The sequence below is a fragment of the Falco rusticolus genome, chromosome 19 (assembly GCF_015220075.1).
Source record: "Falco rusticolus isolate bFalRus1 chromosome 19, bFalRus1.pri, whole genome shotgun sequence".
Classification (NCBI taxonomy): Eukaryota; Metazoa; Chordata; class Aves; order Falconiformes; family Falconidae; genus Falco; species Falco rusticolus.
Genome location: NC_051205.1, coordinates 5,729,248 through 5,754,408, shown reverse-complemented (window position 1 = coordinate 5,754,408; position 25,161 = coordinate 5,729,248). Strand labels below are relative to the sequence as shown.

Below are 25,161 nucleotides of genomic sequence, written 5' to 3'. Positions count from 1 at the left end.
GTATCAAAAAGCCTCCCCCCTCCCCCCCACCCCGGGGGAGGCTGGTTTAATGCAGCCTGGGGAACCCCCTTCCACCACCAGCAGGAACCCAAACCCCAGCTGGACCACCTGGGAAGAACTGGGAAAGGGGGCGGGGTTCAAATAAAGACGGAGACAGGCAGATCCATTAACCAAAATATCCTCCAGTTTCTATTCACAAGGAAAAGCTCCAGTCCATCTTTTTATTAACTTTTTTTTTGAAAAATTTCCTGACATTACAGAACTAAACTGAAATGTTTCTCTTCCACTCTTACATTTCATGACAAAACAAACTTCATGAGCCGAAAAACAGGGGGTGTGGGGTGGGGGGTGAGGTGGGGGCAGGGAGGAGAGAGAGAAGCTTTATAAAACTAAGATCTGGGGCTCAGCATTTTAACAGCTGAACAGAGAAAGGAATTAAAATGCTTGTAATTCAAAACAAAACAATTTAAACAAAAAACCAAAACAAAAAAAAAAACCAAAACAAAAAATAAACCTCATGAGTGGCCGCGGAGAGCATGGAGGAACCAAAAAATTTACAAACTAGTTAAAACCTGGGGCTGGCTGCTAAGGGACTACACAGATGGATGGTGAGGTGAGGCCGAGGGTCCGCGTCGGGGCCCCTAGCTGCTTCCCATGCCCCCGGTCTCCGAGGAGAGCCTGCAACGAAGAAAAGGGCGTCAGAGGGGACCCCGGCTGGGGGGGGGAACAGGAGGAGGAAGGATGGGGCGCAAGGGAGGAAAGGCTTCCCCGTGGGGAGCGCGCTGGAGGGGGGACAGTCCCCCAGGGAGGGAAGGGAGGAGGTTTCTGGGGTGCGGGGAGTTGCTTTATGCACAAGCAGCAGGGGAGATGCAGCAAGGAGGGGGGCACCCCCTGACTGTCCTCCCCAAAACAGAGCCAGGGGCTCCCTGGGGACTCTGCCAGGGAGGGCTGCGGCCGGAGCGAGGGCACCAGCAGGCTCTGCTCCAAGCAGCGAGGGCAAAGCTTTTGGGGTGCAGACACCCAGCAGAAGGGGGACGCCGAGGTGCCCTGGGCACCCCAGGGCGCAGGCAGGCAGGAATTTGGCAGCGATTCCTGCAGGGAAGGGAGAGCACAAGGGGCAGGGGGGCTCTACCCCCACCAGGGACCCCCTGGAGAACAGAGAGGGAGGGGGGACACACGCACAATGCAAGGGGGTCCCCGAGCAAGCAGGGACAACACCAGCACCCCCAACCCACACAGAGCATCCCGGGGAGCTGCCACCTCCACGGCTCAAAGCTTCTCCCTCCCTGCAATTTTTTTTTTTGGGGGGGGCACCCCAACCTGGGTGGCAGTGAACCCCCCCAGCAAGAGGGCACCCCATGAGGCCCCCTCCCCGGGGCTCAGCCCCCCGCCGTCGGCACAGATCTAGCAGAGCAGATTCTCACCGTGGCAACTTTATTACAGGTACAGACATTAAAGAGAGACAGGTGAGGCCGCGAGCCCCGTGGGCAATGTCACCAGGAATGCAATTAAATCCCAACTTGTTTATTCGGTAACGAACCCCCTCCCTCCACCCCCCCACCCCCCTCCCCAAAACCACGATTGCAACCAAGCTACTAAAAAAAAAAAAAAAAAAAAAAAGAGGAAAAGGAAAAAAAAAGCAACAGCTACAAGCTAGCAGGATCAAGAAGGAATCAAACAGATCACTAGATGCCGGGCTGGGACACAGGGAAAATAGTCTCCCAGCCAGCAAGAAAACTCCACTCTAAGAAACATCACAAGCTCACTTTGGAGTAAAAAGGAGGAGGAGAAAAAAAAATATTAAGAAAAAAAACACAAAAAGAAAAAGAGGAAAAAAAAAAATTGCTCTTCCAAGTCTCCTCTACGGGGTCTCCATGCTGCCACCAATCTGCTGGTCCTCTAAGGCCACAAGCAGACTCAGTAAGGAGAAAATCTCTGCTTTTCCGCTTTCAGTTTGTTAGTGACACATGGCACAGCTGGAGCGGAGGTACCCTTAGCAGCAGACACAACATTTAGAGCCAGGAGAGGGACAGGTTTCATGCCAAGCAGACTGGAGACACAAGGGGCAGTCGGAAGAGGGTTGGGGAGGCTGGCGGGTGCTTCGGAGGCCCCCGCTGTGGCGAGCGAGGGGGTGGTGGTGGAGGAGGAAGAAGAAGAAGGGGTGGAGGGTTGAGAGAGGTTGATGCTGAGGTGGTCAGGGATCGTGACGGAGGCTGCCTGGGAGGAGGGTTTAGCGCTTTCTAAACTGTAACAGAGGAGAAAGGAACAAAAAAAAAAAAATACGGGTGGGTGGAAGGGAACACCACAAAAAAAAAAGCACAGGACAAACAGCGTCAAATCGCACGAGCCGAGCTCGGGGAGGGAGGGAGGGAAGGAAGGAGCGGCACCCTCCAAGCCACACCGGGACCCCCCGCAACCCTGGGCCAAGCCACTGGCTCAGCAGCGAGGCCATCCCAGTGCCCCAGAGCCAGGCACCTCAACGCAACCAGTGTGGAGCAAGTGGCATGAGCCAAAGTAAAAATAATAAAAAAAAATAAAAAAAAAAGAAATCACAAGTGGCTTCTGTTCTGCTCCCCCTTGGGAGCAGGCTGGAGCTGCCACACCAGCCCAGCATCGACCCACACGACACGGAGCGGTCACAAGTCCCTGCACCAGTGCGGGGCTCTCCCAGCCACTCGCCTCCATCCAGAGCCCCGGGGGCTGAGGACCACGGAGGGCATCGCTCCCAGCCCGGCCCGTCGCAGGGAGCGTAGGACACCACAGCAAGATGGGTCTGAGCACGGGGAGCCCAAGCCGGGCCCTCAGTCCCCACTGCGGCAGCGCTCGCCGCAGCGTGCCGCATGGCGGGCAAGCGGCCAGGCCCCACGCAAGCCAGCCGTGCCCCCACTGGCGCTCGCCGGCCGCTCCCAGGTTATCGGAGCGCAGCCAAGTGCTGCCAGCAGCACCGACCACTCTCCCTAGGATCACGACATTCCGCTGGGAGATAGCCAGGATCTCCGCCAGCAGGCCCAGGGGTGTCCCTCCTCTATCACCCCATGAAAAAGCCCTCGCCACGCAAGCGCCAGGTCGGAACAGCACAGCTCAAACTGCCGAGGGCCCGACAGGGCCAGGCACGGCTTTTAAGCGGCCGCGTGCTCCCCTCGACCCCGTGGCCAGGCCCCTCCCCAGCCGGGTCCGTCACCCTACAGCTTCCCACAGACCAGGAGGCGATCGCACCAGGAAAATGGGACAGCAGGCACAGGGAGGGGGGAAAGGAAAAGGAGGGGAGGAAAAAAAAAAAAACAACAAACAAAAAACCAAACAACAACACAGGAGAGAAAACCCCTTCATTCCATGTGTCAGGGCATGAGGAAGGTCCCAGCCCGGGGAGCAGTACCCCACGGCACGGGCGTGCAGAGCCAGACCCCCGACCCACCGAGTCTCCTCGTCCAGAGACTTACCTGACATTAATTAGATACTGGGCCAAGCTAATGCTCGCTGCAGATCCAGTTATGGTAACCTGCCTGTCAGTAGATCCTTCCACTGGATTGGCAATTTTGATCTGCGCCCCAGACATCTGGCGGATCTCATTGATTTTGGCGCCCTGACGCCCAATGATGCAGCCAATCAGCTGGGGGAGGAAAGCGCCTTGTTAGCGGAAAGAGCCAAGCGTGTTAACCTGTCCTCATCCTCCTCCCTGCCCAGTGTCTGTCCTCCACGGGGACAGGGCTGGCACCTACTGGGGGGGTTAAGGGGCTGAGAAGGGGGGTTCTGCCTCAGAGGTGGCTGCAAGGGGAGAAGGGATGCATGGCCACCAAGAGTGGTCCAAGGAGGCGGTTTGGGGTGCAGCCACAAGCCCTCCTGCAGCTTTGAGGCTGAGAACGGGCAGCCCCACACCCCATCTTGTTTGAAGAAAGGGGGGCAGATCCCGGTGACCCACAGGGATGAGGGGGCAGCTGCCTGCCCGCTGCCCACCAACCCTCCCTCCCCGAGGCGGGCTGGGAAGGAGGGACCCCATGTGCATACTCACATCATTTGGAATGGTGAGTTCATGAGAGGTGGTTTGAGCAGAGGCATCCAAACCTGTTTAGAGACAGGGAAAAGGCAAGAGAAGTTCAGGGGGAGGCGGTGGGATGGGGGGTGCAGCACAGACAGACCGGAGCAGTCAAGCCAGCATTTGCTGCCAGCTTCATGGCTACCTTGAAGACAATTAGAACAGGAGGGGAAGGGCAGAGCAAGCTGTGAGGTTACTCCAACCCTCCCCGCTGCTCCCCACACCTCCTCCCCGACCACCTGCTTCCCCCAGCTGGGTCACCCCGATTTCTCTCCCTCTCGTCCCCCTCCCCACGATATCACCACAGGATCTTCCTTCTGGTCAGGACAGTCCCAGAGCAGCGCGCTCACTGCAGGGGCTCCATGCGGGCACTCAGCTCTGCTGCCCACTCTGTTACCAGCTTCCAAGGGCTACGCTACCCCCCTCCTCCTCCTCCTCGCCGCCACGGCCCCGGCAGGGCAGTGCTATGCCGGCCGGCACAGGCGCTGCAAGGCTACTCACGCCTCAGTTGGGGCCAAGTGCATGTGCTAAGCGGATTTTTTTTTTTTTTTTTGCGTTTTTAATTTTTCTGCCCCCCTCCCCAGCTCGCTCCCTGCTACAGGGAGCAGCGGGAGCCTCAAGACCTCACCCCAGGGCAGGGGTGAAACAGCCTGGGGACACACCAGCAGCCAAGGCAGTTAACGGGGTGCTGTCCCCTCCCTCACCAGCGATTCTGTCACCAGCAGCAAGACGGGGCTCGATCCGCTCCAGCAACTCCTTTGGCAGGGGGAATCGCTCCCCCCTCAGCGCATGGTTGGGGAGGGTAAAGCGAGGGGGCCCAAGGCTTGCTAACAGCCTCAGGTGCTGGACAAGCAAGCCCTCCAACAAGTCCTGCTGCTCTCCACTGTCCAGCTGACTTCTGGGGCACGTACAACCAAGCCAGTCGGTACCTCCAGCCCTTCTAAGGCTCCCCTAACCCCCCCTTTCCCCTCCCATCCGTGCACAAAGGCGGGCAGCATTTAACAGGGAGAATGAGACCCCGGTCAGTATTAATACACAATAGAATTACTACAGATTTTGTTTTTTAATCATTACCCCAATAGCCTTTCACCTCTGGAGAGCTGGATTCAATGCCTGTTAAGATACAAGTGACAATGAGTTTGGCTGTCTCAAGTTTAGAGCCCCAAATGGGTATTTTTAGCCATCTTAGCAAATCTACAGCAAATTTGGTACAACTCAACAGTTGCCTGCTCAGGACTGGAGTAGCCGGAGGGGAGAGAGAGGGTGCTGCATGTTGGGGGGGGTCTCCCGGTGCATTGGCAGAGCTGTGGAGGATGGGAGTGAAGAGGAAGGAAAGCAGCACAGAGGCCCTGCCTGCTCGGTTTTTTTGGTGTATGGTTGGGGGTTCTTTGGTGGTTGTTTTTTTTTCCTCTACCCTCTGCGGCCCACCGCAACTTGCAGAGGCCGATACCAAGTCACCCCCAGAGATGTCGCAACAGAAGTCATTACCTGGCTGGGCTCAGCTCTGGGGGAACGTTTGGTTTTGGTTGGTTGGTTTTTTTTTTTTGAGAGCGCGAGACCCAAGCGGAGGCCCCGTTAGAGAGGAGCCAAGCGGCGGCTCACGGGCTGGCCTTTGGCCCACGCTAGCGTACAGAAGAGAGAAGGAGTTTCCATACCACTGAATCCAGTGTTGCCATGAGACATTGGAAAGTGTGACTGTTGCATTGCCAACTGGTGCAGCTTGGTCAGCTAGAGGGGAAAAAGAGAAAGAAAAAGGCTGATGTTAGCCATTTCCCAAGCCCGGGGGGGCCAGGACTCACAGCACGCACATCAACACAGACACTGCCAGTGGCACCGGGTCCCCTCCCCGGCCCCTCCGTACACGGCATGGCCCTCTCCACATGGAGAGGGGGAAGGCGCCAGGCCAAGGTGGGCTGTGGGGGCAGGGCTGCGCCCACCCCCTGGTGAAGCGAGGTATGAAAGGAGCTCAACGGAGAAAAGCAGAGAGGAGCAGGAGACGAGACAGCAGGGTGCTCACACCACACCATGCAGGGAGTGGCAGGGGGGACAGGGGTGCCATGACGGGAGATGGGGATGGAGCCCGGCTCGGTTCAGCTGCCGGAGTAGCTCTTCTAGCCCAGCTTCCTTCTAGCCCTTCTTCTCCCTGGCCTGGTGCGTCAGAGCCGCCCCCCCTTGCTGGTCTAAGGGTGCCAGGAGCAGAGATCGGCCCCCACTGAGCCTGCAACGAGCCTACAGGATGAACATGGGTGCCAGAGGATGGTGGTGTCCAACAGCAAGCTGGGACAGCGCCCGCGGGAGAGGCGGCCCCTGCCTGGACTGTCACTCCTCTCCCAAACGGTCCCCGACAGGCTGGCAGCAGCCTGGGCCGGGCCGGATCCAACCCCCCCCCGCGACTGCCACCTGCGACTGCTCGCTGGGCCAGCTGTCCCCTGCCCCAGGAGAACCACCATGACAGTGAACCATCATGTGCTGTTTTTGTTTTCTCTTGACAGGCTGCGGGCCAAATTTGGGGGGGGTGGAGGGGCAAGGGAAGAGCTGAAGCTGGTGTGAAATGCCAAGCCGGGGAGAGACGGGTTGGGGGGAAAAAAAAAAATAAATTATATATATAGGAGGAGGGAAGTGTCAGAAAGAAGGTGGGGGAAGGAAAAAGGAGAGATCTGAGACCGGGTGAAGCTGGCTGCAGGAGGGCGAATTGAAGGGAGACAAGTTTTTTGGGGGGGAGCTCGGATCAGACAGAGCATTCAGCCCAAGCTGACGGCTAATGGCTCGAGTCGAGAAAGCACGGAGAAAATTTTGGAAGGGGGGAGGAAGAGGGTGGATTTCAAGACAAGAAGTTGTAAACAAAACTTACATCTGGCTGTGGAATGGCATACTGTCCTTGAATGGTATAGGCCTACAAAAGGAGGAAAACAGTCCTATTAACAACCATTGGACAGCCACCCAGGGACAGACAGATTTCAACTAGCCAGGAAGTCAGAGAGCCAAGGTGGAGAGTTCTCCGGGGCGAGGGAAGTGGGGCAGGGAGAGGCAGGGGACGGATAAATGCTGTAACAAGCAGTTTCTAGACGGGCGGTTACTCAAATTGGCCTTACGTGGCGGTTACAGGGAGGGAGTGGACAGTATGGTGCCGTCCCCCCCAAAAAAAAAGTGGCAGACAAAAACAGAACGGCTGGGATCTTGATGAAGATGTATGGTGTGGTGGAGTCCGACAATGCTTCTAGCCCTGCGCCCCCCGCCTCGCCGACAGGGGAAGATCTCCAATGCCCCCGCCAGCCCTACTAGCTCCCGGCCCCTCCTCTCCCCGGCCCAGCAGCCCCCCAAAAAAAAAAGTCCCGTTCTGAGTCCTCTCGTCACTTCCGCACGCCTAGGAAAACGTCGCCGGGCAAGCTAGAGGTAAATGCTGGAGCTGGCTACCAATGCTAGACAAGGCAAAAGAGAGGCATTCGGGGGGGGGTAACAAGGCTGAGTGCCTGACCTGCCACAATTCCATGTCTTGAGGTTAAGGGACAGCCACAGACTTCAGATTCCTCCTGAAGCTACCCAGAAAGGGCGAGTCACTGGCTGGGGCCTGGCTGGCTAAGGTTTGGGGGGGTGGGGGGGCCGGGCAGGTGGGGGTGGGTGGGATAGGAAGGGGAGAGGGGGGTACACAGCCTCACTTCCAGGTCACCGGAAGAACTGCAGCCCAGGCTGGAATTGGCCCAAGTTCGTTGCCATGCAGTGGCTGCCGGGTGGCCTGCGTGAGGAGAGGTTGGTGGGCTCAGAGTCCAGTTCCCAGTGGACAGGAGTCCACAGCACAAAAGCCACCGTTGACGGTTTTGGGGGACGGGGATGCCACCCTTGTTGGCAGTCTCAGAGAGGCCAAGGATTGAACGGGCCGTGGAGACTGAACTCCCCTCTCACCTCCTGAGGTGGTCCCTCCAAGTCAGAGTTGAGGCACATGGATGGGGCGGTGTGGGGGTAGCTCGCACTGCCGCTGCTGTACCTGTCCTGTGGATAAATTAGAGGACTTCAGTCTCCAGGGCTGTCAATCCGAAACCTTCCGCTAACACCAAAGTCACATCGACATTAGCTCTGCTTTTCGAGGGCTAACCCTGCTCTACGCACGACTCTGAGCTGCAAAGACAGAGCGCAACACCACCGGGAGCGGGGCCGGGAGGGCTGCGTCGGGCTGGCCGCGGCCCTGGGCCAGGGGAGAGGGGTGGAAGAGAAGGAAGGGGGAGAAGAAAGGGGAAGGGAGGGAAGAAATGCGTGGCCGTGGGAAGCCTGCTCCTCACTGCTCTAACGGGGAAGGCGGCCGGCTCCCGCGCCACGGGGGGGGCCACATGGTACGGCCCTCCGCTTGCAAGAGGCGCGGGGGGGCACAGACGTACCGGCCAGGCGCTTCCCCCGGGGTGCAGAGTGGCAGGAGAAGCTGTCGGAGAGGCGGGGGGGGCTGACCAGGTTCAGGGAGGGGAGGAGGAAGAGGCAGGGAGGGCAAGGGGTGGGGGGGGCCAAGGCGAGGAAGGGGACGGCAGCAGGTCAGTCCCCAAAACAAGCATGGCATGCCAGCCTGGTGGGGGGGCAGGGAAGAGCAGAGTCAGGCCTGGCTCTCGGGGAGGCCGGCGGCAGCAGCTACCCCTTTCCCTGCCTACAGAGGCCTCCATCGGCAATACTGGACCCTGCCTGCGCGGGTCCCCGGGCTGGCTATGGGCGCCAGGCCCTGCCAGACACCCCCGAGGGGTCTCCCTGACAGCAGGAAGGCAGCGGATGCGTTTGCACAAGTCGCTGTGTTTTCTCCAAGCATTACGGCAGCCCTGGGAACCGCAGGGTGGGGAACGGCTGACCCGCACCCAGGCCTCAGCCTCCTGCCTTGCCCAGTGGCCTGGATGGGACCGTGGGCGAGGACACCCAGCCAGCACCCCAACAGCCCCAACAGGGCCAGGGGGATTCAGGGCTTTACAGCAGACAGGATCCCAAGGGAGCCCTGTCACCTGTAAGCTGGCTCGGCGGCAGGGCAGCAGGGAGCAAGCAACTCCCCTGGATCAGCTCAGTGCAGGAGGGACTAAATCCCACATCACCTGATGGCTACTCCTATCTGACACCCTCCCCTCATACGAGATGAAGCCTTTCCACACCCCAACCCTACCCACAGCACAGGCTAAGCCTCTGCACCCCAAAAGCCAGCCCCAGAGAGCAGAGAACCCCCCCAACCCTCTGGGCCGGTCACCCACAACAGGTCGTGCTGAGTCCTCAGAGCCAGCTGCAGGCAGAGGGGCAAAGCCTGGATTTGGCAGCTGGAGCATCGGCCTGATTCAAATCCCCCACCACACTGGGATTTTTATTTTTTTTTCCCCCCTCTGGTTAACTCCAGGACTGTTTGCCAGCACCCTCTCCTCTCCAGATCAGCCCTTTTACCCTCCCACCTCCCACCCCATCCCACCTCTGCCCTCTTCCATCCCTCAGTGAGCTCAGCGAGGAAGGCTGGGAGCAGGCTCTGGGAGGCCGAGGCCCAACAGAGCCACTCTCCGCCAGAGAAAGCGGCGTGGGTGACAGGCACGCAGAGCGGCTGATGTGCGCTGGCAGCGTGGCAGCTCGGTAAGACACCCCCTTCCCCTCCCCACCCTGCACCCCAGGAGCAGAGGAGAGGCCTTACCTGACCGCCTGCAAAGATGACGGGAGAGCTGGATGGCTTGGGTCGGTACGGGATGGTGACGCCCTTCGGGGGAGACTGGGTGACAGGCAGAGAGGAGAGGTTAGACACCAAGCACTGCTGGCACCAACAATCCCCTCCCTGCACCCCAGACACCAACGCTCTGCCTTGGGTTTAAAAATCAGCCATTTGGGAGGACGCAAAGCACAATCTCTTTCTTCCCCATCCCGAGCATGAGGCCAAGGGAGGACATGCGAGGAGCAGTGCAGCATGCGAGGGAGGCTCGGGACGGCAGGAGGCCACTGCTCAGTGTCACCATGCTGGGCAGCACGACTGGTCAGCACAGAGCCACAGGCGACACCGTTAGCTGGTCAGCAGCTCTAGAGGCCTGGCTCGACCCCGGTTTTAAGCAGCTCCAAGCCTCACCTGGATGAGGCTGTAATCCCCAGCTATCCCTTTATCCCCCAGCAGCCATTTCTCCGTCCTCAGCAGTTTCCACTCGCGAGGAGGGACGTGGCTTGCCAAGGGCAGTGGAGATTCCTGTGCGGCACGTGCTTCCCCCGGAGAAAAACAGGCCCATGGGGCCAAGGGGAGGCCCTACCTCAAGCATGACGACGCAGATCTGTTTGACGCACTCAATGATGGACTGTGGGATCCCAGCAATGGTGATGGCTCGCTCAGTTGAGTTGGGCAGCATGTCTCCTGCCACCTGGACCTGTGCCCCCGTACTCTGCAAAGTTTACGGTTAAAAATAGGCAGTCAGACCTCAGGGAGAGCTGTGACCTCAGCGACAAACCCCGCAGCTGGGTTATACATAGTCAAAACTGCCCCCCTCTCCTGCTTTCCCCCAAAATAAAGTCCTTTAATCCTAGCTGGAAATAATTTGGCCATCAGGAGCCCAGGGCAGGAGAGGAGGACCTGGGCTACAGCCTTTCCTGTAACCCAAGTCAAGCCTGTCTCCGCAGCCAGTGGAGCTGGGCAGAGTTAATCCACTGGCAGTCCAGAGCTGGCAGCGCCCAGTGCACTAAATGGCATTACTGAGGGCGGTGCAGGCCTGCCAGTGCATTCCCCCCTCCTCCAACAACTGGGAAAAAGCTGGGATGGGCAATCAGGAGCCCAGGGAAGTCGGGGAGCAACAACCCCTGCATCCCACCGCCAGGGACAGTGCTGGGAAGGGGAGGGTCTGCCCCAAGTCTCACTTTCACAAGCACTAAAAATACAAGGAGGTCCAAAACAGCCAAGTGGTGCCATGCGGCACCACCCAGAGCAGGGGCCAACCCAAGGATTCATCCCTGGGGGCACCTAGAGCCGGTGCATCTCTCCTCAGGGTGGCCAACACACACCTCTCTTATCTCTTTGATCTTGCAGCCTCCTTTCCCAATGAGGGAACCGCACTGGCTGGCAGGTACAACGAGTCGGAGGGTGACCGGGGGCCGGCTGGCAGCTGTACTGTTAGTCATGGAGCTGCTGATGTCCTGCGAGGAAGAGGAGTTACTCAGAGGGGTCAGCCTGGTGCACTGCCCTCGCCAGAATGGCACGCGGGTGGTGACGTGCCCGGCAGAGGGACAGGGAGGATGTCGCTGGCACAGACAGGCCAGGCCAAGGTGACCCCAGGGCACTCTCAGTCCCATTTCCCAGACTTTGTTAGCTGCCCAGAAACAACACAGCCACGTCTTGGGGAAGGATGAAGGCGCCAAGCTCTGTCATCTCACTGACAATGGGGGTTTAACCCCCACTGGCCCAGTGCAGAGGCATCGGCTGGGTCACACTGCAGCCAAACGCGAACGGGCTGTGCCCATGTTGGAGTGGAACAAGTGGCTGGAGGCTCCGTGTGCCCACAGCTCCCAGCTCAGCACGGAGCCTCTTGTCGTAACAGGGGATCAAGGCAGGAGCAGCTCCAGGGAAAACAAGCCCAGCGCTGATTACAGCGGTCATGTGCTGGCAGGGGGAGGGGAAGGCACAAGGCCACGGCTCAACTGACCTACTAAAATAAAAGCTTTTAACTCCAAGCCCAGCACTCTGAGCACCAGCAGCCAGGAGCCACGCTCAGATGGGGAGCCCTCAGAGGACTCCAGTGCTCGGGGTATAGCAGGAACAGCTCCAGGCTCAGCAGCCTTTTAGGTGGCAGCGAAAGCAGAGGGGCACCAGGTCAGATCTGCCAGCACTGGCTCATCTCCTTCCACGGAAGGGCCCCAAATCCAAAGGGCAACAGGATTTCTACCCCCACAGACAAGGCGAGGGCCACGGAGTTCTGCCTCACACCAGGCAAGGAGCGCTCATGCCTTCCAAACAATGCAGAGCAGGATGCAAAGCTCCTTGACAAGACAATCCTGAGCAGGCTCTAACGCCCACAGCCAGGCTCCTGGTTATTTAGAACCAACATTCCCTCTGGAAGTCATCGATTCAGTGGAACCAGGGGCACAATGCAGCTTCTCCTCCAGTGCCATGCAGCTGCACCCCCGGGTCCCCTCCTTGGCAGGGCTGGAGATGGCACCGAGCCCCGCTACCCACCGAGGCGTGCCAAAGGGGAAGCAGCACCAGGAGGATGAGCAAAGCCAAGTGAGTTTCAAAGCCCTGTTCTGTTTTAAGCTGTTTAACCTGTGGCCACAGGGTGGTTTTGGCCTGGGAAAGTCCCTGCAGGGCTCTGGCACTCGGCAAGCAGTCACTTAAGGATGGCTGAGTGCACACAGGGAAGTGTCCCTGCTTGGACCTTGAACCTGCTCACAGCTGGGCAAAGATCAGGCCCCATGGGGAAAACACCACCAGCCCATGCGGAACAAGCCCATCCTGCTCCTCATCCTCAGGGAAAAGCTTTCCCTCGTGCTCCAGACATCCCCCCACCCCACACACTCTGGGGCAAATTTATCCAGGGAGGGGGTAAAGGATGACTGCAGGCAGGGCAGCACCGGGGGACTCGAGGCCGCAGACACACCTCTTCCAGTTTGTCAATGATCATTGCAAAAGCTTTGAAGATGGCATTGGTGGGTCCAGCGAGGGTGATGATCCTTTCGGGGCAGTTCCCTTCTGAGATGTTAATGCGAGCACCACTCTGCAGGAGGAAAACGGGCAGACATCAGGGCTCCCGGCCCCCAGCTCAGACCCCCAAAAGCAGCAGCAGGTCCACGTGCCCAGCTGCGTTCTGCATGGGGCAGCCAGGGTCCCCCAGGAACCCCCGCTGGTGACGAATCCTCCCTCCCTCCCTCGGCTCCGGGCAGCCATCTTAGCCCGCTCGGCTTCCTGCCCGGCCCTGCCTACACCTCCCAGCATGCCCCGCGCCGCGGCTCCCATCTGCTGCCGGTGCCGCTGCCCGCACTGCCTGCAAATTCCTTTTCAGGCCCGCGCAGCCGCGGCCCCCCCCAGCTCCCCGCCCCGACCCTCCCAGCCCCCCTCGACTCACCTCCTCACGCATCTTCTTCACCGACTCTCCTTTCTGTGCAGGGGGAGAGAAGGGAGAGGCGTTAGCGTGGCTGTGCTGGGCGGTGAGGGGGGAGAGCGATGCAGGGCAAGGGGGTTTGTTGCTCACTTACCTTCCCAATGATGCTTCCCACCTCCTGGGATGGAAACAAAAGCAGCAATTAGTCAGTGCTTAAAAACACTCCCGGGAGTCCCAAGCTTAAACAACTCCCTGCTACAGCCAGAACAAGTTCCTCTGCACCTCAGATATGCCCCCCAAGCCATTTGGCCACCTCTCTCCCAGCTGAGCCCCTCTATCGAGTCACTTCCACCCCCCTGAAGCTGATATTTTTATTGATGCATCAGGCTTTTAAAGGGCGGCCTCGCTCGTCATGAGATATCCAGGAGCCGGCCCAGTGCCAAGGAGCACATTCCTAACACCGCTGCCTAATGGCTGCAGTAACGACGCAGCTCCAAGAGGTCCGACCGACGCCGCTTTACTGCCATGGAAGCACCCAGCCTCCCTCCGGGCTCCCAGAAGGGCCACCCCCACGTTGGGCGAGGTGGCGTCAGTACAAGCCACGTCCCATGGACACGTACCTTTCCATGCATGAGTAGTCGGATGGTGAGTGTGACATTTAAACCACCTTCAATGACACCAGTGTCCATCTTGAGCTGCGTTGGGTTGAGTCAGGCTGCGTCAGTGCTCAGATCTTTGGTCACTGGTCGAGCAGAGCTACAAATGAGAGGGATTGCATTTGAGGAGCTGTGCCAACCCTCCCTGGCCAGTTTCAGACCCATTCCAGGGGGCCTGAAGCCCCTCTATGCTTCTTCTCTCCTTGAATATCCCCCTGGCAGTTTTAGGGCCACGCTCCTCTTCAAGTGGCGATTAGGAGAGCTGATCCATGATGGTTCAGCTCCCCAACAGGCTGCTCCTCCTGCTAAGGCATTTTCCAGAGTGGACGGGCTAAGCTGACACTATCCCGCCTCCAGCTGGGGCCATACGGGTCTCACTCATCCCCTGCCTCTTTCCAACCCCGCTGCTCACAGAGGCTTTGCTTACAGCTCCAGAGAACTTGCCTCTGCTTGCGAGCCCCGTACCTTAATCTAGATTACAAGCTTTCCTCCGCAGCTGCGTATAGACACACACGCCAGACAGAGTGACCGCCCCGCTCCCCTTCAGTTTAACCTGCTTGAGGAGCCAGGCTGTTGAGAAAATAAAAATATATGAACTTATCTGTGGCCTGAACCTGCGGGGGGGAGGTCTTTCAGACCAGTTTCCAAGTTGATTTACTCAAACCTGGTAAGGCCACATGAGCACACGATCAGGTTTCAAACAATCTGCGGCCGAGTCGAAAGCAGTTGCAAAACACAACTGGCCACCAGCTCAGCTAGTCAGCCGTTTAACTTTAAAAATAAATTAAACTAAATTTTAGCTCTTGTTTTTAATCAGTCCAGTTGATCACCACCCCATCAAAGTTTAACCATGCCCCAGGAAAGAAGAAGCCAGGGTGAGGGCAGGGGCATTAATCTGGCAGGGGACCATGCCAAGCAAGCAACGCTGCCATGCTCTGGGTTAATGCTCTTTTAAGGGGAAAGCCACTGGCACTGAAGATTTCCACCCACCCCCCCACCCCCAGCGAGGAGTTATGGCCTCCATAAAACTCACACTGACATCCCATCAGATCCAAAAAGGCGCTTATTTGCCTAGTTTGGAAAGAAGGGCTCAGGATCCGAGCCCAGCAGCAGTAGAGTGAGGAGGAAAGTCTAGACCCAATCCCACGAGTTGGTTGTTTACGAGCTTCCCGGTTCACCGGAGGTGGCGGGAGCCTCGCTGGCACCCGCCGCCGTCTCTCTGGCTCTAAACCCACTCCTCCTCCCACCAGTTCAGCATCCCAGTTCGCCTTCGTTAGCATTAATTTGCTTTCCTGGCAGCGGTTTTGCCAGTCAAACGAGCTTGGGTTGGTTACGGGGCTGCCTCACAGCCCGCCGGGGACAAAAGGAGCCGACCAGACCTGCCAGGGGGTTACGCAAAGGGAGAAGCGAAGCCGTGCGGGGCAGGCCAAGGCCGGCGAGTAGCCATCGCTCCAATCCAAACTTGCTGAGAGGCTCTTCCGCAGGGAAACTTCCCCCAAAGTTCTCCTTACCTCCATCCGGCAGCCCTGCCTGCCCCCACGGGGCACGTGTAAGGCCCAGCCCCTGCCCACTGCCTGTACTGGGATCAAACACCCACCCGGGGCCTCCCCACTCAGGATCCTGGCCCAAAACTGGAACCATTATGTGGGGGGAACCAGTTGCCAGGGCAGTGAATTGGCTCCAAAAGTAGCTTGTCCCTGAGGCGGAAGGAAACGTGGCTCCACCACTGGCTCATCCCTGTGGCGGAAGTCAGGGGGGGATGTGAAAAAAAAGTCCGGGGCTGGAGATCCCGGCTCCAAAGCGGGCTCCTTGGCCCGCGGTGGGATGAGGGAGCACGGACCAAACCTCCGGGCTGGGACTGAGCCTCTGAACCAGGCCCATCCACAAAGCGGGGTGAGGGCAGGGGGTCCCCACTGCCAAGATCGCAGCTCAAAACTGGCCCCAGACCCCAGCAGGGGGAACAAGGGCCGAGCCCCGGGAGCGCGGCTCAGTCCCAGCTCGGTCCCGAGGAGCTGGGGAGGCGGCTCGGGACCCCCAACCGGGCCTGGGAAAGAACCGGCTCCGGGGCTCTAAAAACACCCCAGCAGCCGCGGCGGGGCGAGCCCCGGCCGGGGATCGCGGCCCCAACCCGGGCAGGGCCGGGGGGCAGAGGAGGAGACCCCCGACCCCGAGGCGGGGCCGTCGTCCCAGCCCCGCGTGTGGGGCGCCCCCCCCTCGGGCGGCAGCGTCGCGAGCCAAGCCGGGAGCAAAACAACTCGGCATGGCGGCAAAGACAGGCTCAACCGTTAAAAAAAAAAAAAAAAAAAAAAAGGGGGAAAAAGCCGAAAAAAAAACCCCACAAAAAAGGCAAAAAAAAATTTCCTCCCCCCCCTCGCGACCGCTCGGTACTGACGGCGGGGGGTGGCGGCGCCATGTGACGCACGCTGCTCCTCGGCCCCCCCCCCCCCCGCGTCCCGGTTCCCGCGGGGGGGGGGGGGGGGGGCGGGGGGCGGCGGGGGGGGGGGGAGGGGCAGCAGCGCCCCCCACCCCCACCCCCCCCCGCCGGCGGCGCGGCGCGCGCGCAGGCCGCGGCCTAGGCCGCGACTAGGCCGCACATAGGCCGCGGGCTGGCGTGAGGGCGCGGCCGACGGCGGGCGGCGCCGGGCGGCGCGGGGGCGCTACGCGAGGCCGCGGCTCGGCTGCCGGTGTAGAAGTTGGCGCCGGATGGCGGCGGGAGGGTTCGGGAAGGGGAGGGGGGTCGGCGGGGGGGGGGGGGGGGGGGGGGGGGGGGGTCGGGCCTACCTGGAGCGGCGCCGGTAACGGCAGCAGGAGAAGGGCGCTCCGGGCGGAGCGGGAGGAGGGAGGGCGGGGAGGAGGGGAGGGAGGTGGGGGGGGAGAGGGAGCGCGCCGGGGCGGGCGGGCGGGATGGCGGCGGGAGGCGGCGGCGGCGGCTGCTCCTGCTGCGGCGGCCGCGGCGGGTCTGGGAGGGGGCGGCGGGAGCGGCCCGATTTACACCCCGCCCCGACCCGGAAACGGACGCCGCGCACCAGCGAGGCGCGGCGGGGCGGGGATAGAGAGGCCTCCCCCCTCCCCTCCCCGCGCCCCGCCCCGCCCCGCCCCGCCCGGCTCCTACCAACGAGGCGGCGCCCCGCGGGTAGAGTGGCCACGCACGACCGCAGCGCCGCCGGCACCTCGGAGGACTTGGGGAGGGAAGGGGTATGGGGGGGGCAACGGGGCAGGAGGGGGCAATGGGCGGCCATGGGGAATGGGGGGCAATGGCGGGGGGGACGACCGGGGACGATAAGGGGCGAGGGGGAAGAAGGGGAAGGGGTGTAATGGGGGAAACGGGGGGCAATAGAAGGGAATGGGGGGCAAAAGGGGAGGGGGGCAATAAGGATTGGGGGCTGGAGGGGGGCAAGGGGTAATAAGGGGGGAAAAGAGGGAAGAGGGGGTAATGGAGGGTCGGGGGGCAATAGGAGGGAATCAGGGGGCAATAGTGACACGAGGGACCATGGGGGGGCAGTTGGGGGGGCAGTTTCCCCCCCCCAGGGGCTGATGGGTGCTCATGACCCCCCAGCCCCCAGTGGCACGAAGGAGATGCTGACACAGTGGGATGTCCCAGGGCTTTATTGGGGGGCAGCAGGGGCACCCAGCACCCTCAGCACGGGGCGGGGGGGCACCCACGGGTGGGGGGACACAGGGTGGCACAGATGGACATGGGCGGTCACACGTGGTCATGGTTGGTCATGTGTGTCATGGATGGTCACAGGTGGACATGGGTGGACATGGGAGGTCCCAGGGGGACACAGGTGGTTACGGGTGGTCCCAGGTGGTCACACGTGGTCATGGTTGGTCACACATGGTCATGGATGGACACAGGAGGTTCCAGGTGGACATGGGTGGTTCCAGATGGTCACACGTAGTCATGGCTGGTCACATGTGGTCATGGGTGGACATGGGAAGTCCCAGGTGGACACGGGTGGTCATAGGTGGACACAGATGGTCATGCGTGGTCCTAGTTGGTCACAGGCAGTCATGGATGGACAAGGGAGGTCACAGGTGGTCATGGCTGATCCTGGGTGGTCATGGGCACGTGGTTGGGCACAGGAGGACACAGAGGGTCCTGGGTGTTCACGTCTGGCCACAGATGGTCACAGCACCCAGGAGGACACGCATGGGCATGGAAGGACACGGGTGGGTCACAGGAAGACGCAGGTGGTCACAGGTGGCCACAGCAGGAGGTGGGTGCTGGGTGGTGCTGGTGGCCTCAGTCGGAGCTGCTGGAGGAGGAGGACGACGACGACGACGATGAAGAGCGCTGTGGGGGGACAGGACAGCCATGAGCACCCCGGGGTGGGCTGGGGGGCACCCCCCCATGTCCCCCATGTCCTGTGTCCCATGTCTGTCCCATGTCCCCCTCCTCACCTTGTGCCTTTTCTGAGCCTTCTTCATCCTCTTCTTCATCTTCTTTGCCGCCTTCTTGTCCAGCCCGGGGGGGTATGGGGGGGGCACCCCGGGGTGGGGGGGCTGCAGGGGAGGGCACCCTGGGGGTCCCATGGGGCACAGGGGGGGCCCCGAAGGGGCCAGGGGAGTCCCCGGGGGGCATGGGGTGGGCCCCGAAGGGTATGGGGGGTGCCCGGGTCCCCCCAGAGGATTTGGGGGTACCACCGGGGGGGGGTACACAGGGTTGGCAGGGTGGGGCTGAGGGGGGCACGTGGGGTTTGGGGGGTACACGGGGTTCAGGGGGGGCGGCTGCCCTGTGGGGAGGAGAAAAAAGAAAATTGAGGGGGGGATCCAGAGCCCCTCACTGCCCCGAGGGGGTCAGGGCAGCCCCCCCACCACTTTGAGGGTCCCTCCCCCCCCTTACCTGCACCAGGGTCCCACATGGCAGCTGGCAGCTCCAGGACCTGGGGGGGCACAGGGGTGAGTGGGGGCCCCCGAACACCCCAGGAGGGGTCCCTGGGGACCCCCCCCGGCTGGATCCAGGGGAGCAGAGGGGGGCAGAGGGATATTGCAGGGTGCGGGGGGTGGCTGGGGGGGCTCAGGGGTCTCTGGGGGTCAGGGCCTGCAGGGTCGGTGGCTCAGGGGATTTGGGGGTGCCGGGGGGAATGGGGGATGCACAGGGGCTGCGGTGGGGGGGGCTGGGGGTGCAGAAGGGACAGGGGGTGCACAGGGGCTTCAGGGGGGATTTGGGGGGTCACAAGGGGGACCTGGTGGTGCAGAAGGGGACAGAGGGGTGCAGGGGGAATCTGGGGGGTGCCAGGGGGATTTGGGGGCGCAGGGGGTGCCAGGAGGGTGCAGGCTAGATCTGGGGGTGCACAGACGGAGTAGGAGAATCTGGGGGGTGTTGGGGGTGCCGGGGGAATTTGGGGGTGCTGGGGGGGTGCCGGGGGGGATTTCGGGGTGCGGAGGGGTGACAGGGGGGTGCAGGCTAGATCTGGGGGTGCACAGGCGGAGCAGGGGGGTCTGGGGGTGCCGGGAGGGGAGTTGGGGGCGCGGGGGGGGGTGCCGGGGGGAGTTGGGGGTGCGGGGCGGTGCCAGGGGGGTGCAGGCCGAATCTGGGGGTGCACAGGTGGAGCAGGGGGGTCTGGGAGTGCCGGGGGGGAGTTGGGGGTCCCGGGGGGGAGTTGGGGGTCCCGGGGGGCTCCGCTCCCACCTGCCGCCTGCGCTCCGGCCGCGGCCCCGCCCGAGGGTACCGGGGGGGCGGGGCGCCGAGTGGCTCCTCCCGGGGGCGGGGCGGGGGCGGGGCGGGGGCCCTGCCGGGCGGGAGCGCCCGCCCCCCTGTGCCTCAGTTTCCCCCCGCACGCACCTGCCGGGGGGCGCCGGGGGGCGGCGCGGGGGCGGCTGCCAAGCGCTGGAGCCGCTGCAGCGCCCGCTCGGCCGAGAGCCGCGCCTCGGGGTCGGGGTCCCAGCAGTCCTCCAGCAGCTCCGGCAGCGCCCCCCCGGGCTGCGGGACCCCCGCTCAGCGCGGAGCCCCCACGTGGGGAGCTCCGGGAAGGGACCCTCACGCCGGGCATGGAACCCCCAAACAGACCACCCCTCCCCACCCCGAGCAGGGGCACCCTCGGTGCCCCTGGGGACCTGGGCAGGGACCCCCCCAAGGCAAGGGCACCCCCAGGCACCCCTGGGACCCTCTGGGCTGTCGTGTCCCCCCCCAGACAGGGGAACCCCAGGGCACCCTGGACACCCCCAGCCACAACTCCCAACACCCTTGGGTACCCAGGCAGGGACCCCCCCAGGGTAGGGACCCTCCCCAGACACCCCTGGGCACCCCTAAACACCCCTGGGTACCCAGGCAGGGACACCCCCCCAGGCATGGGCACCCGAAGGCACCCCGGGACCCTCTGGGCACGGACACCCCGCGTCACCACTGCCCATGGGCACCCACAGCATCCCTGGGCACCCAGGAAGGGACCCCCCAAGGGTAGAGACTCTCCCCAGACACCCCTGGGCACCCCCAAACACCCCTGGGTACCCAGGCAGGGACCTCACCAGGGCTGGAACCCCCCCCAGACCCCCCCAAACACCCCTGGGCATCCAGGCAGGGACCCCCCTGGGGCAGGACACCCCCCCCATGGGTGCCTGTCAGGGCTGACCTGGGGGGCACAGTGCCAGGCGGGGGGGATGAGTGGCCGCCGCCGCTCCTCCACGGCCAAGCGCCGGAGCTGGGCACCCGTGGGGCTGGCACCCAGCTCCGCCTCGTACGCCAGCCGGAATGCCGGCACGGGTGCTCCTGCGGGAGAGGGTGGGGGTCAGTTGGCATGTGGGGGGTCCAAGGGAGCAGGGGGGCACCCATGGGTGCTCACCAGGGCTGAGGGCCTGGCAGCGTGAGAGGATCTCCCAGAGGAGCAGTGCCAGCGCGTAGACATCCGCTTGCCGCAGCGCCCGGCCCCATGCCCGCAGGTCCAGGCTCTCATCCAGGATCTCGGGTGCCAGGTACCGCTGGGTGCCCGCCTGCATGCACAGGCACCGGGGTAAGGCTCGCACCAGGCCCGTGCATGCACAGGCACCAGGGCAAGGCTTGCACAAGAGTCGTGCTTGCATGAGCACCAGGTCCCAGCCTACACCAAGGCCCCATGTACCAGGGTAAGCCTTGCACCAGGACTGTGCTTGCACATGCACCAGGGTAAGGCCTGCACCCAGGTGAGGCTCGCACCAGGCCCGTGCATGCGTGGGCACCAGGGTAAGGCTTGCACTAGGGTGGTGCTTGCACGTGCACCAGGTCCCAGCCGGCACCGCAGCTGTGTGCACATGCACAAGGGTAAGGCTTGCACCAGGGCCATGCGTGCATAGGCACCGTGGTGAGCCTTGCACCGTGGCTGTACTTGCAGGTGCACCAGGTCCCAGCTTGCACCAGGGCCGTGCGTGTGCTTGCCAGCCCCCCCAGCACTGCGCCTGTCCTCACACATGCACGAGGGCTTGGCTTGCACCAGGGCTGCACTTGCACACGCACCAGCAGTGTGAGGGGGTCCCATCCCCGCCCCACCCGTGTCCCTGTCCCTGTCACCTTGCGGATGGGCATGGCATGGCGGGCGCCAGCCTGGGCGCGCGGTGGCAGCGCCAGAGCCAGCCCGAAGTCACCGATGGCACAAGTCCCGTCCTCCCGCACCAGCACGTTCTGGCTGCTCAGGTCTCGGTGCACCACACTGGGCTTGTACAGGCCTGGGGGGGGGGGGAATTTGTGGGGGGTCACCAGAGGGGGACACCCCTGCAGAGGCTGGGCGGGTGCAGGAGCGGCTGCACTCACCATCGCGCCACAGCTCCTGGTGCAAGAAGGCGAGGCCGCGGGCGAGGGAGAGCGCCAGGCGCACGCTGCCGGCCCACGTCCCCACGTGCTGCCCCAGGAAGTGTCGCAGGGAGCCCTGGGGACACGCGTGGGGACACACGTGGGGACACAGGGCAGCCGCCCCCCCATCCATGCACCCAGCTGCCCCCCGCTGCTTGCGGGGGCACCCCGTGTTCTGGTGGGTGCGTGGCCGTGGCACGGCCTGTGTGAGCACCCCCAGCAGCCCACGCACCACCCTGTGCACCCCAGAGCACCCCCGCTGCAGCCACAGGCACCCCGAGCACCCATGCACCCCCAGAGCACCCCCAGCACCCCCTGCACTCCCTGTGCACACTCGTATGCACCCTGAGCACCCAGTGTGTGCCCTGAGCGCCCCCAGCCCCCCATGCACAACTTCCCAGCACCCTGTGCACACTCGTGTGCTCCCTGAGCAACCCATGTGCACCCTGAGGACCCCCGGAACACCATGCGCACCCCTAGCACCCTGTGCACACCCATGTGCACCCCAGCACCCCATGCACGCTCCCCCCAGCACCCCCATGCACACCCATGTGCACCCCCAGCCCCCCATGCAGAACCTCCCAGCACCCTGTGCACACCCATGTGCACCCTGAGGACCCCCAGAACACCATGCACAACCCCTCAGCGCCCTGTGCGTACCAAGTGCACCCTGAGCACCCTATGTGCACCCTCAGCAACCCCAGCACCCCATGCACGCTCCCAGCACCCTGTACACACCCATGGGCACCCTGAGCCCCCCCCACACACCCATGGGCACCCCCGGCACCCCGTGCCCCCCCCCCCCCCCTCACTCACGGCGGGGTACAGCTGGAGGACAAGGAGCCCCCCATGGGCACGAGGCCCGGCCGCCCGCGTGCCCAGCAGCCGTGCCACGTTGTCGTGCTCCATCAGGGGCAGCCCGTGCACGGCTCGCTCGGCTGCGAAGCGCCCGGCCGCCCCGGCCACAAAGGCCTTGATGGCCACCGGCCGCTGCTGTAGGGTGCCCTGCCACACTGCTGAGAAGCGTCCGGCCTGCAGCACCTGCCGGTGCACACAGCACCCATGGGTGCCCATCATGACACCCAGCGTGTCCCCGCTGGGTGGTGGGATCCCATCCGGGGCTGGGTGGCCCCAGCTCCAGGGACAAGCAGCTCTGGGCACCCATGGGTGACCCCCGGAGCCCCAAGCTCCTACCCTCAGTGCTGGGCACCCACAGGTGCCTCCCACTCCTGAGCAGCCCCAGATGCCCCCGTACCCAGGGATGCCCCCGCACCCATGGGTGTCCCCAGGCACCCCACACCCAGGGATCCCCAGGCACCCATGGGTGTCCCCAGCCCCAGGTACCCCCTCACCCAGGGATCCCCAGGCACCCATGGGTGTCCCTAGCCCCAGGTGTCCCCTGGCACCCCACACCCAGGGAGCCCCAGGCACCCATGGGTGGCCCCCCCGGGATTCCCCATGGGTGTCCCTCAGCCCGTGGGTGCCCACCCCATGGGTGCCCCTCGTCCCGCAGGTGCCCTGTTACCTGCAGGAAGCGCAGTGCAGGCAGGTCTGGGCTGGGGGGCTCTGGGGCAGCCTCGATCCCCTGGCACCCCCGGGGTGGCTGCTCTGCGTGGGTCCTTGCCCATCGCAGCCCTGGCACAGGGACATGTGGGACACAGGGACAGAGCCCCCCCCCCCCGCCCCCCAGGGACCCCCCATAACCCGGGGGGACCTCGGGACACCAGAGACTCTCAGGAGCCCCCCCACCCTGGGGACAGGGGGGATGTGGCACCCTGGGACCCCCACACCCAGGGACGCCTGCATCCAGGGGAAACCGGGGACAACCCCCCGGGCACCTTCCTCCCAGGGCTCCCCAGGACACCAGGGACCCCCCTGCCCCAGGGGTGACATGATGCTTGGGGACACCCCCACCCTGGGAAACCTGCACCCTGGGGACACCAGGGACGCAGCATTTGGAGACACCCACACCCAGGGGGCACAGGGTAGGGGGTGGGCTGTGCCTGGGGGTCCCCACATCCCACCCCATGTCCCCATCCCTACCGAGGATGGCCAGGCAGGTGAGGAGGAGGAGGAGGAGGGGGCCAGCACCCCACAGCCACAGGGGCCCCACAGCCCCCACAGGGCCGGGCACTGGGGACAGAGGCTGCAGTGACACGGGGCCCCCCCACGCCTGGTGGGGACGCAGGTGGCCGGGTGTGTGGCCCCCTTTTGTTTGGATCGCACAGGTTCCCCAGTCCCCTATAGGTCCCAGGTCCCCCCGATGGGTCCCCCAGTCCGCCCCCAGGTCCCCTATGTGTCCCAAGTCGCTCCCCCCCAGGCCTCCAGCCCCCCCATGGGTCCCACAGCCCACTAGGTGTCCCCTGAAGGTCCCCATGGGTCCCCCCAGTCCCCCATGCAGCCCCAGCCCCTCTCCCCAAGCGTCCCCCAGCACCCCCAGCCTCCTGGTGGATCATATCCAGCCCCCCAGTGCCCCCCAGCACCTGGGCCATGCTGGGGCCCCCCCAGCCCCGTCCCTGTCCCGCTGGCGTTGCCGTTGCAGAGGTGGCCGTGGCAGAGGCAGACGAGGACGGCACCGCCGGGGGGTCCCGCGGGGCTGGGGGCGCAGGTGGGAGAGGGGCAGGTGGCCCCCCCACCCCCCCAGCAGCCTGGGGACACCGCAACCGTCACTGGGGCACCCCACGGTGCTGGCAAGGGGACCCCCAAGCCCAGGGAAGGGGCAGGGGGCCAGGCTGGACCCCCCTCCCCAGGCCCCCCCCGCAGCGCTGCTCCGTCCCAGCGCCTCTGTAGCTGCTTCTCAAGGCCAAGGTCAAGCGCAGCAGCTGGGAAGGGACCCAGGCTCTGGCCTCCCAGCACCTCCCCCCGGCCACCAACGGCCCCTCAAGGCAGGATCAGGCCCCTCTATCCTGCCCCAGCCCCTTCTGCCCCCCCCCCACTACCCTCCCAGGGCAGGATCAGGCCCCTCTATCCTGCCCCAGCCCCTTCTGCCCCCCCCAGTACCCTCCCAGGGCAGGATCAGGCCCCTGCCCCTCTCCCACCAACGCTCCAGGACAGGATCAGGCCCCTTCTCCCCCCCAGGACAGGACGAGGCCCCCCCATATCGGGATACATCCCCAGGGGGGTGTGGGGGGGTCTCACCCTGCACCAGCGCGTGGCTCTGGTTCCAGATGCCGATGCAGCACTGGCCGGGGGGGCAGCGGACGGTGCCAGCCTTGGCCCCCCCTGGGCCCCCCAACCCACCCCGCACGCTGGGATGCTTGTAGGAGACGCAGCTGAGATTGTGGGGGCCTGGGGTGGGGGGGCAGAACACGGTGATGATGGCTTCAAGCCGCGCCCCCCACCCCCCAAAAATATCCTCCTCTCCTCCCCTCCCACCCCCCAACAACCACCAGCAGCACCCTAGGGTGGGGGGTCCCCGGCACCCACCTGGTGGCCCCGGCGCCAGCCCCATGGGTGCCTCCGGCTGCAGGAGGGAGCTGGCAGGATGCGTGCGGGGGCCGGTGGGAAGAAGAAAGCAGGCCCTGGCCGGAGGCAGCCCCCGGGGAGGAGGAGGAGGAGGAGGAAGGTGCTGCCCCCGCAGCAGGGAGGAGAACAGGATGGGGTACCCTGGGTAGCAGCCACCCCCACCCTGCATCACCCAGAGCCCCAGCACCCCCCCAAGGCACTGCCGCCCCCCCAGACTGAGCACCCTGCCTCAGTTCCCCC

At 63.4% G+C, this 25,161-nt stretch overlaps 2 protein-coding genes across 8 annotated transcripts; both read right to left on the bottom strand.

Moving 5' to 3' along the window:
- Positions 1-164: 164 nt before the first annotated feature.
- On the bottom strand, positions 165-16,623 carry PCBP2 (poly(rC) binding protein 2). Of its 7 annotated transcripts, XM_037412083.1 has the most exons (16): positions 16,473-16,623; positions 13,656-13,791; positions 13,190-13,213; positions 13,060-13,092; positions 12,595-12,711; positions 11,006-11,137; positions 10,264-10,392; positions 9,666-9,740; positions 7,934-8,020; positions 7,701-7,766; positions 6,885-6,926; positions 5,689-5,761; positions 5,108-5,146; positions 4,010-4,062; positions 3,441-3,610; positions 165-678 (listed from the first exon to the last, which is right to left on the bottom strand). In XM_037412083.1, exons 2-16 carry the CDS (start codon positions 13,722-13,724, stop codon positions 642-644), a joined length of 1,146 nt encoding a protein of 381 aa, XP_037267980.1. In that variant the 5' UTR covers positions 13,725-13,791; positions 16,473-16,623; the 3' UTR covers positions 165-641. The 7 variants fall into 7 exon arrangements, with proteins under 7 accessions (XP_037267980.1, XP_037267981.1, XP_037267984.1 ...); XM_037412084.1 differs by lacking the exon at positions 5,108-5,146 and having other exon boundaries at positions 16,473-16,622; XM_037412085.1 differs by lacking the exon at positions 7,701-7,766 and having other exon boundaries at positions 167-678; positions 16,473-16,622.
- Positions 16,624-17,281: 658 nt separating this feature from the next.
- On the bottom strand, positions 17,282-24,907 carry LOC119140212 (anti-Muellerian hormone type-2 receptor-like). The gene is made up of 15 exons (XM_037371297.1): positions 24,883-24,907; positions 24,595-24,744; positions 23,940-24,104; positions 23,500-23,589; positions 22,982-23,091; positions 22,273-22,497; positions 21,418-21,532; positions 21,178-21,332; positions 20,477-20,624; positions 20,267-20,403; positions 19,480-19,617; positions 19,327-19,392; positions 18,538-18,577; positions 18,096-18,427; positions 17,282-17,988 (listed from the first exon to the last, which is right to left on the bottom strand). The coding sequence occupies exons 1-15, from the start codon at positions 24,905-24,907 to the stop codon at positions 17,938-17,940; spliced, it is 1,947 nt and encodes a 648-aa protein (XP_037227194.1). The 3' UTR covers positions 17,282-17,937.
- Between the last annotated feature and the right edge of the window lie 254 nt (positions 24,908-25,161).